The 16,943-nt window shown below is 37.2% G+C and overlaps 3 protein-coding genes across 3 annotated transcripts; 1 reads left to right on the top strand and 2 right to left on the bottom strand.

Annotated features, from left to right (window-relative positions):
- Nucleotides 1-1,171: 1,171 nt before the first annotated feature.
- Nucleotides 1,172-5,073, top strand: LOC110794537 (uncharacterized). The gene is made up of 10 exons (XM_021999516.2): nt 1,172-1,409; nt 1,737-1,762; nt 1,900-1,984; nt 2,081-2,290; nt 2,860-2,982; nt 3,352-3,409; nt 3,632-3,705; nt 4,219-4,307; nt 4,395-4,477; nt 4,586-5,073. The coding sequence occupies exons 1-9, from the start codon at nt 1,290-1,292 to the stop codon at nt 4,462-4,464; spliced, it is 855 nt and encodes a 284-aa protein (XP_021855208.2). The 5' UTR covers nt 1,172-1,289; the 3' UTR covers nt 4,465-4,477; nt 4,586-5,073.
- Nucleotides 5,074-5,442: 369 nt separating this feature from the next.
- Nucleotides 5,443-7,373, bottom strand: LOC110794535 (uncharacterized). Its single transcript, XM_021999515.2, has 2 exons — nt 6,325-7,373; nt 5,443-6,226 (listed from the first exon to the last, which is right to left on the bottom strand). The coding sequence occupies exons 1-2, from the start codon at nt 7,110-7,112 to the stop codon at nt 5,599-5,601; spliced, it is 1,416 nt and encodes a 471-aa protein (XP_021855207.1). The 5' UTR covers nt 7,113-7,373; the 3' UTR covers nt 5,443-5,598.
- An 893-nt stretch (nt 7,374-8,266) lies between these two features.
- LOC110794534 (elongator complex protein 3) lies at nt 8,267-14,458 on the bottom strand. Its single transcript, XM_021999514.2, has 8 exons — nt 13,880-14,458; nt 11,826-12,068; nt 11,394-11,568; nt 10,844-11,010; nt 9,433-9,652; nt 9,243-9,347; nt 8,748-8,900; nt 8,267-8,638 (listed from the first exon to the last, which is right to left on the bottom strand). The coding sequence occupies exons 1-8, from the start codon at nt 14,353-14,355 to the stop codon at nt 8,480-8,482; spliced, it is 1,698 nt and encodes a 565-aa protein (XP_021855206.1). The 5' UTR covers nt 14,356-14,458; the 3' UTR covers nt 8,267-8,479.
- Nucleotides 14,459-16,943: the final 2,485 nt, after the last annotated feature.

Below are 16,943 nucleotides of genomic sequence, written 5' to 3'. Positions count from 1 at the left end.
ATATAAGATTGGTGGGCTACTCCACCTATCACCAATTGGTTTTAGGATGGAGCTCCGTCAAACTTATATGCAGTCAATCACTTCTCATATTCGGGCTTGTGTTAGGCTCGGTGAGTTTAATATGGTGTCAGAGCCATGTTTGTTGGGCCTTTCGTAACTGAGCATTTCTAAGCCACTAGTTAAGGGACCTCTATTGGATGTTCAATCCCAATGAGAGCTGTAATACCTTCTGGTGTGCTCTAAATTCTAAGGACACTCACATGTACATGAGGGGGAGTGTTGAAATCTATGTTGTACACATGTGAGTTGTCCCACGTTGGAGAAAAAAAAAGAGCAAATACCACCTTATAAGCTTGTGAAGTCGCTCCCTACTATTGCCAATTGTGTTTAGTATGAAACCTCTATTGGACTTATAATATACCAAACTCTCATCTTCCTTATTGGGTTGCACAGACCCATTTCACATTTCTCTGAAATTTAACATAATATACTTTCGATTGACTAACCGCTTAGTTAACATATATATGGACAATAAAACTAAAGTTAGAAACACTAACTCAAACCTGATTATATGTTCTAAAGTACCAGACCTAACCCGAACTTTACTAACCAATTTGGCTCAACACTCAAGGTGGCTAATAATAATCATCTTTTCTTTTATTATTATTTTTATTGTAATGAGCTTATTGATAGTAAAATAGCTTATAACCTTATTTTAAATCAAATCGAACATCACCCAATGACCCAACCTAGACTATCTGACATGTACCCTGAGTAACATATAGGCAATAAACTAGAGCTGAAAAAAATTACTCGAACTTGATTATCCGATTCAAAGTACCAAATGGTACGGACCTACTCGAAATTACTTGAGTCAAACCAAATTGTCTCGACACTCAAATACGGAGTATGCCTTAATAATACTCCTTAATACTTTTTTTTTATATAAAGGTAAGAAAAAAGAACTTAGGTTCCCCTTCGCAATACTCCTTAATACTCATAATGAGCTTATTGACAATAAAAACCGCATATTTAATTATTTATCACAAAACAAACCGAACATCATCCAGCCTGAACCATCTGACCCATATCCTAAGTATAAGTGTATAACCGCCAAATCTCGCCCGAACCAACTGAACGAACAGTTAAGCCACACACCCACACCCACACCCACACCCACACCCACACCTGAAAGTCCGAACTACAGCGTCTTCAACCCGTTTAAATTACTGTCACAAAGGATCTCTTCAACTCCAGTATAAGCTCCAAACACCAGAAAAAAGTTAGCGATGGTGACAATCAGAAGCAAGAAATCAATTGGATTTACTTGCTTCTTACTTTTTGTTATGCTCACAAATTCATCAATACTTGGAATTTCTGCTGCTGAACCTCTCCATCATCAAGATCAGGTTCTGAAATTTTCTTCGTTTGAATTTTCTTTTGTAATTCCATTTCAGAGGTCTAATTTTAATAATTAATTTTGGGGAAATTATGGATTGAAATCAAGAAAGTAGTTGATTGAGCTTAATGGGTATGTTTTAATTTCTTGAGTAATTTGCTGAACGTTTGATAATCATTGACATAATTCAGAAAATTATACCCTATACTCGATATTAATCAAATATTATTTGTGGGAACTGTCTAATTTGAGACGCCCGTGTTTTTTTTTTGCAATTTGTTATTATGTTCACAAATTTCATAAATTAGTGATGACACTATTGTCATTTTGTCATCAGGGTTTGGGCGAAAATGCTGAATCTAGGTAAAATTCTGTATTTTTCAAGTTTTGCAATTGGAATTTTGTTACACATATGAGATAATCTGCTGTCTATCATGTGGATTTTTTTGTATCTGTAAAAGTTGATTTTTTTCCTATTACTTCACTGCTTTGATGTTCAGAGATTTAAAAAAAGAACACGAACACATTCATGAGGTACACTGCTCCAGGGAAAGAAGCAGGGCGGCGTGGGAAATTGTCGAAAAGGTAGCTTGTTGGAATGCATTGTTGTTATTAGATATAAGCTGCTTGTTGTGTAGCTGGAATTTTTATTGATGTTATTCCAAACTTAATATTTGACAGTATTTGATGCATTTTGTGGAGCGGGAAAGGTACGAAATTTCGAGGAATTGTAGACTCCATCCAGACAATGATCTCTTTAGAGATCAGGAGAATCACAAGATTAAAGAGGATGTAAACGAATGGCAATGTGGATATTGTAAGAAAAGCTTCTTATCAGAAGAATTCATTGACCGGCATTTTGACAGCAGACATTACAATCTTCTGAATTTTGTAAGCTTGAACTCCTTTTCGGTCCCTATTTATGTGGATTTTCTTATTGTGGTGCTTGAGAACTGTAAATCCTCATTTTCATTGCATCAATTGTCATCTTTGACTTGGTGAAACATGGAGGAAAGTCCTACTTGTTTAAAAAATACTATGGCTTTGTGAGTTGTGACTGTGTAGTTATGAGTAGATATTGATTGAATACAATGGAATGAGTTTAGTTAGGGTATGATGACTCAGAGGGTAGTTTGCTATTTGGGGGAGGCACATTTTTTTCAGGACAGCCCCAAAACACAGTGGTTGTGCTTTGCATTATTCTTTATAAAGGACAGATACCTCATGTATCTCATAACTTGGACTTCCAATGGACCAATACAACCTTCTTTTTACACAAAAGAGTTGGCCACAATTCAGCTAGATAGTGAAGAATAAATGTTGAATTTAGGTTTCAAATTTGCAGTCTCAAAAGTTCATTTTTTTCCCTTTACATTAAATTCTAATTAAGTGTTCACTACATTGGTGTTCTGTCACTTGCAAAGAGGGCTTATGCATTGCATATTATGTTTCTACTGCAGACTGGAAGCAAGTGCTTGGCAGATTTATGTGGTGCATTGCATTGTGATCATGTTCTGGGTTCAAAATCACCTAGAGCTAAGTGCAATCCTGCAGCAGCTGCAAGGAATCGCCACTTGTGTGAGGTTACTTTTGAGATGTTTGAGCCTCACAGTGTGTTTGGGTAGCAATTACAGAAGGAAGACGAAGGGAAAGGGGAAGGGGAAGGGGAAGGGGAAGGGGAAGGGGAAGGGAAAGGGGAAGAGAAGGGAGGAAATGAACTTGCAGTTTCCTTCCAAATCTTTCAGCATTGAAAGAATTGAACCTATCACAAGAGGAAGGAAATTTGATATTTGCAATTCCCTTTTCTTCCCTTTCCCATCCATATCCAAGAAAAGAATATGGACCCCTCACTCTCCCTCTCCTCTTCTTCCCTCCAAATCCCTCATCCGAACACACTGTTAATAACTTTTCATTGGCTGCTTTTGTTTTAATACTTGGGACATTACGTGCAGAGTCTAGCTGATGCCTGCTTTCCTGTTAGTCAAGGACCATCCGCAAGCCGTCTTCATGGTATTGTTGTCTCATACCAAGATTTATTTGTTGTTCTTTTGCATTAATTTTCTTTTGTCCCTCTTCTTTTATATTTTGAGAAGGGTGGAGGTTGTGGAGGGGTGAGATAGGAGTGTGATAAGGATTTTATGGCTGAAACCAGGAATTTTATTATTTTATTTACTCAACGCACTACTCATTGCCTTGGATTTTCATTCTTGAATTTTTTACATTTCGTGACAGAGTTATTTTTGCAACAATTCTGTTATGCTCACACATGCACAGGAGGAATAAAACCATTCTCAAAAGGAGGAAGGGTAAGATCTTGTTCTTACTGGTCAGCTAATATTTCTAATAACTAATGAAGTTCTATCCTTGCGAATAGTAACTAGGAAACTGGCTTATTTCTTTATCTTTGTACCCTCTCCTCTCTGGTATTGCAAGAGCATGCTGATATGGTTTTAATGACTTTTCAATCTGACATACTTCTAGGAAAATCTGATACAAATACAATACATGTCAGTCACTATTGAGTACGAAGTATTTTTTCATTTTATTTTATTTTATTAAAACACTATTGAGGACTTGAGGGTATGGTTGATACTTAGTAAAAATAATCTATGGAGCACTTGTTGACTGGTGAAATACTTTTCTGAACAAAATTGAATAGTATTTGGGCTACAAACAAGAGGTGAAAGAACCGAGCCAAACTTTGTACTCCATAGTAGAGTTTTGACTTTTGATTTCTCGTCATTACTGAGAACTAATCTGTAATCTGACCGAACCAACTTTTTTTTAATATTTGATTGTTTTGTTTTTCACCTGTACAGAAGGAAACAAGTGTGCTTTACTTTGCCGCTTCAGTATTGACATTAATGCTACTTCCCCTTTTCTACGTTTTGGTGTGTTTGCACCAGAGGTATTTAATAAGTTAATATAACCAAGATGTTTCCTCTTCTGCAATGTTTTCAATTAGAACTGTGATGATGTTTTTTCTGTATTTCAGTGAAACACGAAAGGATACCCAAGAGCTTAAGAGAATCTCAAGACTGGGCCGCAAAGCAAAACCTATGTGATCAGTAAAAAAATGTTAGAACATTCTAACCAACTCCCCCCCCCCCCCCCCCCCCCCCCCACTCCCCCTATTAAGCTTGGTTGGTAAAACTCACGCATTTCATTCTGCTTCATTTAATCTAGGAAATTGCGATAACAAACTGATACATAGTAGACACTGGTTCATGCTCTTGGATTTCGAAGCTGGTGCAGCTGACATATTCGTTGTTTCTCTTCCTTGAGAAACTGAATATGTTACTGGGTGGCTTATTGATTAAAGAGGATCGAGGATTCGAGGGTCACCTAAGAATTGCAGAAGATTTACAGAACGCTAACTTTTTGAGGACGCACTTCAGCACACCAGCTTATTGTCTGGCATTGTCCAAAGCACCCAGCAAGTTCTAACCACCGACTTGCTTCAACGTTTCATGGAGCATCAAATACTAGCATTTTATTTTTGTTGTAGGTCGATTCTGAATTTACGTTCCATGTTCAAGTTAGCAGTGACCATTGTATTGAATTTTATACTTGGATTAGACTGTAGATTGTCATTCAGCTATGTTTCTGTTCATCTTTTTTAACTGGACATTGCAGAAGTGAATACAAGCAAATAAACATAAATGATTGTAACACATTTGTTCCTGAATATAGTTCTGAAATGAGACAACAGTTGATGTATTGGATAAAATCTTTGAAAAATATCCATTAACATCGATTTCTTTGATAAATCATCTCAAACGGCTGTAGTTGATAGATTCAAGCCCTTAAAACCCTAGGGAAAGCGTTGTGCATGGATTCCTTGCCTCCATTTAAAAGCTCCAATTCCAAGTCTAGGAAGATGGTTGCCAAACCTGAATCTAATATAATGTACGAGAAATGTGTCATTTTCTTCGAGTTTACGAAATGCATAGGGCCAATAGGGGCAAGAAGACTGCCTGCAACCTCCTTGAAAGTGTTTTAGCTTACCTTAAACAGTGGACAGAGAGAACAAGGGCATCAAGAGTCAGTTTAACAACATTGCACTGTGTTTAGTACATTATACAAGTATTAGATAGAAAGTTCGATAATTCTCTTCTATAGTTAATACAAAATTTAGATTAATTTAGCCTAATAATCCAATTTGACATGCAAGTAGAAAATTAAAGAAAATTCTCCCTTCATGGGGAAATAACCCCAAATGCAGTTGATATCAACTCATTGGAAAGAAGAAAACCCTCAGGATCACTTAGCCGGATGAATGCAACCTTTTCTTCTAACTTGTCTTCCTCGATAAACAATGAGTTAACTTCAAACGCCGGCATAATCTTCCTCTCTTCATCTAGGCACAAGACATGCCCACTTTCTACATAAGGTTTATAAGCTTGGCAAAGAGAAACCGCAAGTGAGGCACCAAAATCTTGTATAAATGACTTGATATCTAAACCTGTTGCAGTTCTGAGTGATAACATCACAACATCCAAAGCTCTATCTTTAGTATCAACATTAACCTTCTCTTGATTGAGTACCAACCCATTTTCCAAGTTTGCCACATAAGTTTTATAGTCTCTCATCCTCCTCGGTCTTGAAAATCGCAAACCATTGAGGTAACTTGCAGAACCAAGACCAAAGGCATAGTATGACCTGTTCTTCCAATAAGTGAGATTGTGTTGACACTTAAACCCACTCTTTGAATAACTACTGATTTCATAATGATCATATCCCGCGCCTGTAAGTGTCTCTGAAGCCATTTTGTAAAAGTCTGCAGATTGGGATTCAGATGGTAAAGGCAACTCTCCTGGTGTATACCTGTATATATATATAGCCATTTTCAGCTTCATTCATTCATCATACATGACATTTCAGAAACAAACAACCATATGGAAAAAGCATAAACAGTAACTTACAATACTGCAAATTTAGTATCTTTCTCGACTTGCAAATCATACACAGATACATGGTTGGGATTTGCATCAACTGTGAGCTGCAAACTTTCAGTCCACATGTTTGGTGTCTGGTGAGGGAGGGAAGATATCAAGTCCATGCTCCAATTTTCAACTTGACATGATTTGACAATCTCGATTGCCTCGAAAACCTCCTTAAGACCATGAGCTCTCCCACAAGACTTTAACAACTCCTCTTGAAATGCCTGCACACCAAGAGACACTCTATTCACACCCAACCCCATGAAGCCCTTCAGTTTATCAGTGGTGAAAGTACCAGGATCCATTTCCATACTTATCTCAGCATTCAAACACACCCCAAATTTTGATTTTAGTGTATCAAGAACCAAAGAAACAAGCCTTGGTGGGACTAAAGAAGGAGTACCCCCTCCAAAGAACACAGTTTCAAGAGGTGGGCATTGATCAAAATCTGATCTTGTAGCCTTAATTTCCCTGCATATCAACTCTATGTAATCTACGATTCGAGGGTCATCGTCGTGGGATTGATTCATGGATGATCCTAGAGCGACGATAGGGAAATCGCAGTAATGACAACGTTTCCTACAGAAAGGAAGGTGGATGTAGGCTGAGGTTGGAGGAAGTTGAAACAGAGGAGTTGGATTCGTTGGGGTATTTTGTCGAACAGTTGGTGTGCATTGTGTATGAACATTTCTTACGGTTATGGAAAATTTGGGGGCTTTGAATTTCAATTGAAGAGTAGATATGAAGGGTGAAAGAGTTGTTCTGAGCATGGTTTAACTCTTTGTTGAGACCAGGCGATTTTTGGAGGGAGAAGCAACGGTCTCAAAGCAGTTATTTTGGGAGGAGATGTTCAACCTCTTATAGTTATTCTAGTTAATATGCAAGCCTTAAGATGGTTTTTCAATTATTGCAATTCTATAACATATTTTTCAAGTGATTAGCAATATTTTAGTCAATAATTAAATATGGATTCAGTGAACTTGTATGCTTTATCGGTTTATCCGATTTCTTTATGTTTTTTGTGTATTGTCAAAATCATATACTATCTGACATGACATCTTAACATTTGCATACCTCCTACAATAATGTTTGACATCTAATGCAAGAACAATAAATCAATATTGATGGTTCACACTAGGTATATAACCATACATTTGTGCTTCTTTTTCCACCACATCACATTTCTTTCCTCACCAATTAATTGAAAAAACTCGTTGTTTCAAAAAAAGTTATAGCTCAACCCCTCATTCTGATGAACATTAGTAGAAAAAATGACCAAATGGTTGATACTTTCGCGCTTAATCACTTCCAAACATGCTATTACCCCCACCACCTAGAAGAGATCTAAGAGTTTATAAAACAGGGACAACAAGTCAACAACAACAACATTATCATCCCGCAAGATCGAGATCGAGAAGAAGGCGTTCACCGCTTGTAAAAAGATTACTTTGATCTTACTCCGGTGTACAAATGATGACATGTTTCGACGGAGGTTTCTAATGACTAGACTTCTTTTTTGTCGTATCATGGACACCTCGGTGGCATATGTTGTTTTCTTCCGGCAAATGACGAATGCTACCGGAAGGTTAGCTCTATCCGGTTTACAAAAGTGCACGGCGGCTATAAAAATGTTATCATACCACTTAGATTCAGATGGCAAATACCTACATGCCAATCAACAGGAAGACACTCGCTATTACTTTTATTAGTGTGGTAATCGCGCACTTTAAAACTGAATATTTAAGGAGTCAAACGAATGAAAACTTACGGAAGATCCTTCATCAAAACCAAGAGCGGGAATTTCCTGGAATGATTGGTAGTATCGATTGCGTACAAATAGAACATGATTAAGAAGTAAAAAGTTTTGCATTCAATTGCACCCTAAGATTCACTACCAAGTACCAATCTGTACACCTACATAACATTTCACATATGCATAATTCATTATTGAATCGAAATGCTCTCTTTTCATTTCACTTTTCTGGTACATCAAAATCAGCAATATAACAAGACTAAAATGACAACCAACTAAATGATAGGCAACTATCAAAATTCACAATATACATATGGTTAGTTAGTCTGATCTAGATCTATGGCAAAGTGTACAACAAAATCTTCGTTGCTATGAGGATGCCCATTACACAAGATATTTCACCATGTAAGGTCCCTCAAGTTCATAACCCAATTTCCTGTAGTAATGCCGGGTTCCAACACCAGAGATAACAGCCATCTTCGTTGACCTATGCTCCCTTCGGGCAATATGTTCCGCCTCTTCCATTAGTAGAGTACCATAACCCTAAGGCCAAACAAACAGATAATATCAATCTATATGACAAAGAAATTGAAATTGAAATCCCGAGTCCAAGCTCTCAGACTCAGAAGTATCGATGTTCTTAGTTTGTTACCTGGTGTTGTAACTTATCTGCTTCCCGTCCATGGACAGGAACTGCAGTTCCATAAACGTGAAGTTCACGAACAATTGAACACTTCCCAGTGAGTTCAGGACAAGTGACATTCCTACCACATTTCCTTAGACGGAGGAGACCTACAAGAATGTCCTGTGGGGAAAAGATTTCTAATGATTACTAAATATAATTAGGTACCCAAATTCCATAGAATTAAAGGTTCAAGACAATAGCAAGTGTACATATTCCAAAGAATAACTACTGATCAGTATAAGAAAGTCAGCAACGAAAACTAATTGCAAGGGTTTGCTGTGATCAGAGCTATGATTAGCAAGAGAAAGCATGAGAAATTTAATACGAAGTACATGAAAACATGTAACATGTAACATATAACTAATAGTTCTTCAAAGTTATTAGGATAAAAAAATACAACCAACAATTCAAGCAATAGTTATTTACATGATCATAACATGTTGATCGTCAAACATTCAATACCTGTCGTGTATCTTCATAAGAGAGGAACGTTTCCCAGCCCTCATTGGCTGCATAATCACGACGAACAAGCTCCACTTCTTCTGGTCTTATCTTGTGGTGAATATCCTGAACACATCAAACAAATTACTACATGATAACACTATCATCCCATCTGACTCGATAGCCGATAGTACTAAGCCAGCCAATGTACCTGAATTCCAGCTTCTCTTGTTCGCACATCACGACATTTGAGTCCTAGATCATCCATTCGAGCTAAAGCCAATTCACGAAGATTTCCTTTCTCAACACCGGAAGTAACCAAAGGCATAGGTATGTCACGCTGTACTCGATAAACACGGGTCCAAGGAGGCACCATAGCCAAAATCCTAGCTATAATATCCACAAGTTGTTCGGGAGGGTAATTTCTATACCTGCATATTTATTATAAAAAAAAAGAGGTAAGTTGAAGGCTAGATAAATGGTATCAGATATAAGCAAATGGCAGAGGAAAGGAATGATTTTAGCCCATACTATCCCTTCATGAAAGTTATTGGTTTGTTTTTCTAAAAATTGATTCCCCTATCTCCAAACCACCTCTGCCCTCATCTCTCTCCCTACTCACATCTCATAAACACTCTACACGGCTTAACGCCACCTGCATTATCCATGGCTGCCACCATCATAATAGTGACGGCCACTCATTCTCTCTCCACTCAAATCACAAATGATGTGTTCTTAACCATAAATGTTCCGAGTAAATCATAACCACGGCAATAATTGGTTGACTAGGCAAATAGCTAAATGACTTCTCTGAAACTGTGGAATGAGGTTCACCTCTCCCTTTCCTGTTTTCTCATGTGATTTCTATGATTCAAATTCTCATGCCTGTTTTCTACAACTATTAATTGATGTGGTGGTAGTGACCGTAGTGCTGTGATGACACCCATGAACGGTGGTCCTGGTGTGATGTGGCATTGGCACTGGTATGGAGGTGATAGTGACGACATGCATTTGCATTACCCTTAGGTAACGGAATTTGAAAAGTTTGAAAATACACGTGGAATCAGGCATGTAAACAGAATAAAAAACAATAGTTTGAACCAGACAGTAGGTTGGGGTGTCTGTCAATCTGTCATGTCTTTTGGTTCACATCTCTTAAAACAGTAAACAAATAGATTCCTTGGAATCTTGATGGATGAAGCAACTTTGTGCTAACCTGCCGCTATATCCGTAGGGATCATAAATTTAGTACATGATCATGAGTACTCCAAGTCTGTAATTCAAATTCATAAGCAGAATTCTCAGGTGTTAGGAAGGCGGTAAACGTCAGACTAAGGGAATTAGGAAATTTCTTCTCTTAAAGTTTGATGGATTGAAAACCTAAACACGATAGAATTTGGACCATATTCATAGAACAAGATCAAAGCTGAAACCAAAGACCACCTAAAGAAAGTTGCTATGCACTAGTAAGTAGTAACAAACTGAACTAAGGCCTTTCTAAATCAAATCTTCTGGCCATTAAAATTAACCCATGTCTTTTTTTTACCATCTAATGCCTGCTGGAATACAATATCGCCATGATACAGATAGGATATACAAAAAAGAAGTTTAAGAGGAAATACCTGCCAGTTTTCCAGAGCTCGTAAAGCCCAGTTCCACGAATAACAAGAGTTGGATATATTTTAAGTCCATCAGCTCTAAAAGCAGGGCTCTCAAAGAATTCCTTGAAGCTTTCCATATCCCTCTCAACCCCCACATTTGGAAGATCGGGCATCATATGAGCAACAATCTGACAAAAGGAATGTGGATAAGCGGGGCATCCAACATAGAGCGTAAACATAAAGTAAGCTCAGGCCAACTGTACTCATTAACATCCAACTTCCAACACATTAAAAAAAATCTTGGAACAGAACCAATGCAATTCTCGATGTGAAAATTCACAAATATGAACACAAGCACCAGTTTCACAGGGAAGCAAATCAACACAGTTTATTTCTTCAGTAAAACAGTTTTGAGACCTGATAATCTGCTAGCAATATGAAATAAAGAATTATCCACTTAAGTAAGTATAACGCCAAGGTTGACCACCACACTAACCGTACAACACATACAAAAGGAATTCATAAATCAATCAAGTTCCAAGAAATGTAGAAGTCGGACCAAATGATGTACCTTGAAACCAGCATCCTTAGCCAAGCAAAAGCAATCAGCTACGGCAGCTACTGTATGACCTCTATTCGAGTCCCGCGCAACATCCTCGTATGTGCTTTGAACTCCTATCTCCAGTCGCGTGCACCCATATGATAGCATCTGCCGCAAATGAGGGCCAAGGCAGTAGTCCGGTCTCCTGAAATTTGATTGAGGCATATACATCTTGAGGATGAAATGAATGGAAAAAAGGTAGAACATCAAACATAAAGTGTCCTTAAAGACTTGACGGTTGACAGAAAATGACACTGCCAATGAAAACATTACAGGAAACAGGAACAGCTAACCAAACAGGAAGCAAGGAACACCGAATCACCAATTAAAAAGGAGTCATATACCATTAGCTCAGAAAACAGAGATCAAAATTCTGACAACTAAATTGAAATGGCTGCTTACGTCTCAATAGTCATTCCAATACATTTTACTGAACTGTGTTCAGAGTATGCAACAGCTTCTTCAATATTTGCAGATGTGTGTCCAGATAAGGCATCGTGCAGGTTCCTTGTAAAATAATCACGGTAGTCTGCCGGCAGTGACATAAAAGTACCACCCATCAAGATGAACTCAACCTTATCCACACTGTGACCCAATCGCTTGAGCTGATCAATCCTGCTTCTGGCCTGGACATAAGGGTTATATCTGAAATCACACAAATAAAAACAATGAAATGCTTCTCAGTAATGCAACCTTGAAGTAACCATACACCATCTATTACATACCATCAGCTTAAGAAAATAAGCAACTCATGTTTTAACCAACAGTGAGCTGAAAATCTTCAAACTATCAGCACAGTCACAATCGACATGCTATAGATAGAGAATCATTGCCTTGAAACTCGACAATGACATAAATCATCTCCGAAGAATTACTTCGACTCCCCTAATCACATTAGCGAAAACTTATAGCATGTTAAATGCCAGTTCCCAAGTCTGTCCAGTATGTAAGCATTTGCATGGAACTCAAAGCCAATACAAGCTATACCCTTCTCTCTTAAGAATCTTAACTTACACCACAACATAAACAAGAACATTAAATTTCAATTACCAAACAAGCATCATTGCTAGGACTGATGCAAGTTTAACCAAGACAAATAGATCCAAGGCGTAGAAATTTTATCAAACCTTAATACCTTATCCTAGTTTATTTCCTCAAATAAAAAAGCTCATTTCCTATTCTCTTCACTTGTGATCAGGGAATCAAATATTGAATGTTATTGCATTCACAATAACAGTTGCAGGCATGCATACGTTTTACGGCTGTTGCGGCCTATTATCATACTAGTTGTGTGAGCTTAAAAACCTTTACATAGAAGTTGCGAATCTCGCGATGGTATGCCGATATTTAATATCCTGCCTCTGATAGGATTTCTAAGATAGACATTTAAAACCTAGAGATATCGCCCTTAATTCATGCATTAACCTTCATCTCTAGAACAGAAAAGAAACTTATCTATTTCCATAAACACATCGTTATGCATCAGTTCTATTCTTTTATACCGCTGCCGGTGCCAAGTAAATCACCTGTACCCTCAAAGCATTTCCAGGTCATTTCTCCATATGAAAGACAAAAAATGCAATCGCCATCTTGATATGCATCTGGTGATAAATAACGACAGGATTGCTAAAACATCATCAGGATAAAGTTCATGAGCACAGAAGCCTTAATTTATCTAAAATTCATTGAAGTTTACTGTTTCAACTTTCAACAAGTGCAAACGAAATTATTACGATGCGCAAAATTACAACACAAACATGTCCAATGGAATGCCCAAACCAAAAAATTCTAAGCCAATTGTTTGTTACAAAAACTGGCACACTATCTTGACAACTTAAGTCCTAATCTTCATAAACATAATTTGAACGTGCCACTCCAACATAAAGAATTCTGAGTCAAGTACTTCTATGCTGTTCCACAAAGCATAATGTGCCTAAAATATCAAGTATCACTCTCATCCCACTAAAATGCAAAAAAATTGATAAGCTCATATCCGAAAATTCTCCAAAAACAATAAAGTAGCTACATTTTTGTAGCTTAAGAATAACTATATTCAAACAATTGAAAATCAATCCCATAAGATCCCACAATCAACCAAATACAAATCACAAAAATCAACCCCTAAACAAAACCTGTTTCGCAAACCTCTCTAACTGTAAAAGAAACCATAAACTAACAGTGATCAGCAAAAACATCACCCGATTCTACAAACACCGTAAAATTTACTATGTGAGGAGCTAATAAAATCCACTTTTGCAAACTTGACAGTTGACAATCAACAAAAGAAGATAAAATGCTACAGACCTCAATAAATTCAAACCCTTTAATCAAACAACCCAAACCCCATATATCACCAAACCAAATTAGAAACTACCAACTTCCCCAAACACACCAAGCAACCAAATTAAACAGCTAAAATCAACAAATAATTACAAATTTGATAATACCATTTATACCTGGCACGAATAGCTCGCATACTGGTGGGTTCATACCCAGTATAACTCTGAGTACTATACTCAAAATCAGAATCTGGGCCACCTGGGCAATACACACAAATATTCCCAGTAGTAGCAATGTGTGGACACCTATGAGGCTTCGACATCACCGCAACAACCGCAATACCGGAGGCGGTTCGCACGGGCTTAGCCCGGAGTTTAGGGAGGAGAGCTTCGCGGTCCGAGTCCGGCACGGCGGCGATCATTTCCACGAGCTTGGGCGCGCGGGAGAGGCCGTACTTACGGCAGGCGGCGGATTTGATGAAGTTAAGGTCTACAGTTTCGCCTTTCCTTGAGAGGTCTACCATTTGTGAGACGATTTCGGCGATTGCTTTGACACGGGCTTCTTCCTCGGTTAGGCCGTGTGAGACTACGCCGCCGCGGCCTGGCCGTGGGAGTTTACGGGGTTGAGAAGGTGCTACTACTGCTGTCGCCATAGTTGATAGGAGAAAGAAAATGTGGAGTTCAGAGAGGAAACGAGGGGCTTTTGTTTGTTGCAGATGGAGTTGGGGTGCGACTGTATGCAGCTAGAATTTGGGTTCCAAGGGAGGAGAAATTGTGAATTAATCTCGATTATCAATTAGGAAAATTTGGTAATATTAATCCAACCTTTGGCCGATTTTCTTTTATTAATCCCACCTACGACATATTTTTTAATAATCCCACCTTTACTACCCAACGACTTTTATTGGGCTTAAGTGGCCGGTAATCGGTGAAAAAGTCAACGAGATGGTGATGAATTGATGATGATGACTGAATATATCGAGAGAGAGTACTGCCATGTAGAGAAATAATGCGGCTTACAACAGTTTTATAACCTGTTGGGCCCAATAAAAGTTGTTGGGTAAAATTTCTTTGGATTTATCACCTCCCACCGAAACCACTTAGTTATGCACCAGAACCAATTAGTTTAGTCTGAAATTCAATTAGTTAAGCAACAAAACCAATTAGTTATGCAACAGAACCAATTAGTTATGCAACATAACCAATTAGTTATGCAACATAACCAATTAATTAGTTAAGCCTGAAGTTCAATTAGTTAAGCAACGGAACCAATTAGTTAAGCAGCAGAACCAATTAGTTAAGCAATGGAACCAATTAGTTAAGTAATAGAACCAATTAGTTAAGCCATGTAACCAATTAGTTAAGCCTAAAGTTCAATTAGTTAAGCAACGAAACCAATTAGTTAAGCAACAGAACCAATTAGTTAAGCAATGGAACCAATTAGTTAAGTAATAGAACCAATTAGTTAAGCCATGTAACCAATTAGTTAAGCCTGAAGTTCAATTAGTTAAGCAACGAAACCAATTAGTTAAGCAACATAACCAATTTGTTAAGCACTGCAACCAATTAGTTAAGTAATAGAACCAATTAGTTAAGCGATGAAACCAAATAGTTAAGCCTGAAATCCAATTAGTTAAGCAACAGAACCAATTAGTTAAGCAACATAACCAATTAGTTAAGCACTGAAACCAATTAGTTAAGTTACAGAACCAATTAGTTAAGCAACGTAACCAATTAGTTAAGCACCGGAACCAATTAGTTAAGCACTGAAACCAATTAGTTAAGTAATAGAACCAATTAGTTAAGCCTGAAATTCAATTAGTTAAGCAACATAACCAATTAGTTAAGCACTAGAACTAATTAGTTCAGTAATATAACTAATTACTTAAGCCTGAAATTCAATTAGTTAAGCAATGGAATCAATTAGTTAATCAACAAAGCGAATTAGTTAAAACAATGGAACCAATTAGTTAAGCCTAAAATTCAATTAGTTAAGCAATGATCCTATAAATTTTACACATATGTTTAAAGACGAGGATGAAATTGTCGAGGAATTCAAGTTACAACGTGAAAAGAGTAGGCCTTACACCCTAAAATGGGACACTAATGTAATGAACACGATTGATGAGCTTTCCATGTTTGATTGTTAAGTCTGAACTTCAATTAGTTAAGTAATGAAACCAAATAGTTAAGCATTAGAAATAATATCAATGGAACCAATTAGTTAAACATTGGAACTAATTAGTTAAGCAATGACACCAATTAGTTTAGATTTTGCTGAGTTTTCCGAGTTTTACTTATTGTTTCAAATAATTTATTTAAATTAAATATGTTTTAGTAAAGATTATATTTGTTTTAGTTAAAAATCATTTCATATTAGTTAAGAACAATTTCGTTTTCATTTTAGTTAATAATAAATTTAAAAATAACTTAAATGCACAAAAATATAACTAAACCATTTTTCTCATAACTAAATATAACAAAAGCTTAACTAAAACACGATAATTCTTAACTAAACTCATAAAACCTTAACTAAAACTTCTAAAATCTTAACTAAAACTCATAAAACTAAAAAACACATAACTGTAAGCTTGGAACTCATAAACACAAAACTAAATCTAATAAAATCTCAACTAAAAACAAACCCAAAAAAGGGCACAAAAAAAATAACTAAAAATCACATATTCATAACTAAAAATCAAAAATCTTAACTAAAAGTTAGAAACCATGACTAATAACAAAGCCCAGAAGGACGAAAACAAGAAATCAATTGTAGGTCATGAAGCGGCTAGCAAATCCAGGTATTGCTTGATCCTTGTGTTCAGATGTCAGTAGGCAGCAAGAGTGTTGAAGGCATTCATGTGCGATGTGTTCAGATTCTTGCTTGACTAGAGCTCAACAACTCAAAGGTAGATTTAATAAACCTCTGCTCCCCGCTTTCATGTGCCGTCGACCACCATTCTCGCTGCCGAAACACCTTAGAGCGCCACCAAAACTCGCCGCTGCTCAAATGAATCTGGCGACAAAAAACGCCGCCTTCCTTTCCGATTCACCGATCTTATTGTCCTTCTTCATGAGAGTAAGATCGATAAATTTCAGCAATATCCAAGTAAACCTAAATCAAAAATCAAAAATCAAAAAACTAAATCAAAATCTTAAAACCAAATCTAAATCAACAGCGGGCTTGACGAGCGAGAGAGATCTACGAGTTTGAGGATGGCGAGAGGTCCGCGGCGAGATC

Source organism: Spinacia oleracea, chromosome 1 (genome assembly GCF_020520425.1).
Source record: "Spinacia oleracea cultivar Varoflay chromosome 1, BTI_SOV_V1, whole genome shotgun sequence".
Lineage (NCBI taxonomy): Eukaryota > Viridiplantae > Streptophyta > Magnoliopsida > Caryophyllales > Amaranthaceae > Spinacia > Spinacia oleracea.
The sequence above is the reverse complement of the archived record's forward strand: the minus strand, read 5'-3'. Positions and strand labels throughout refer to the sequence as shown.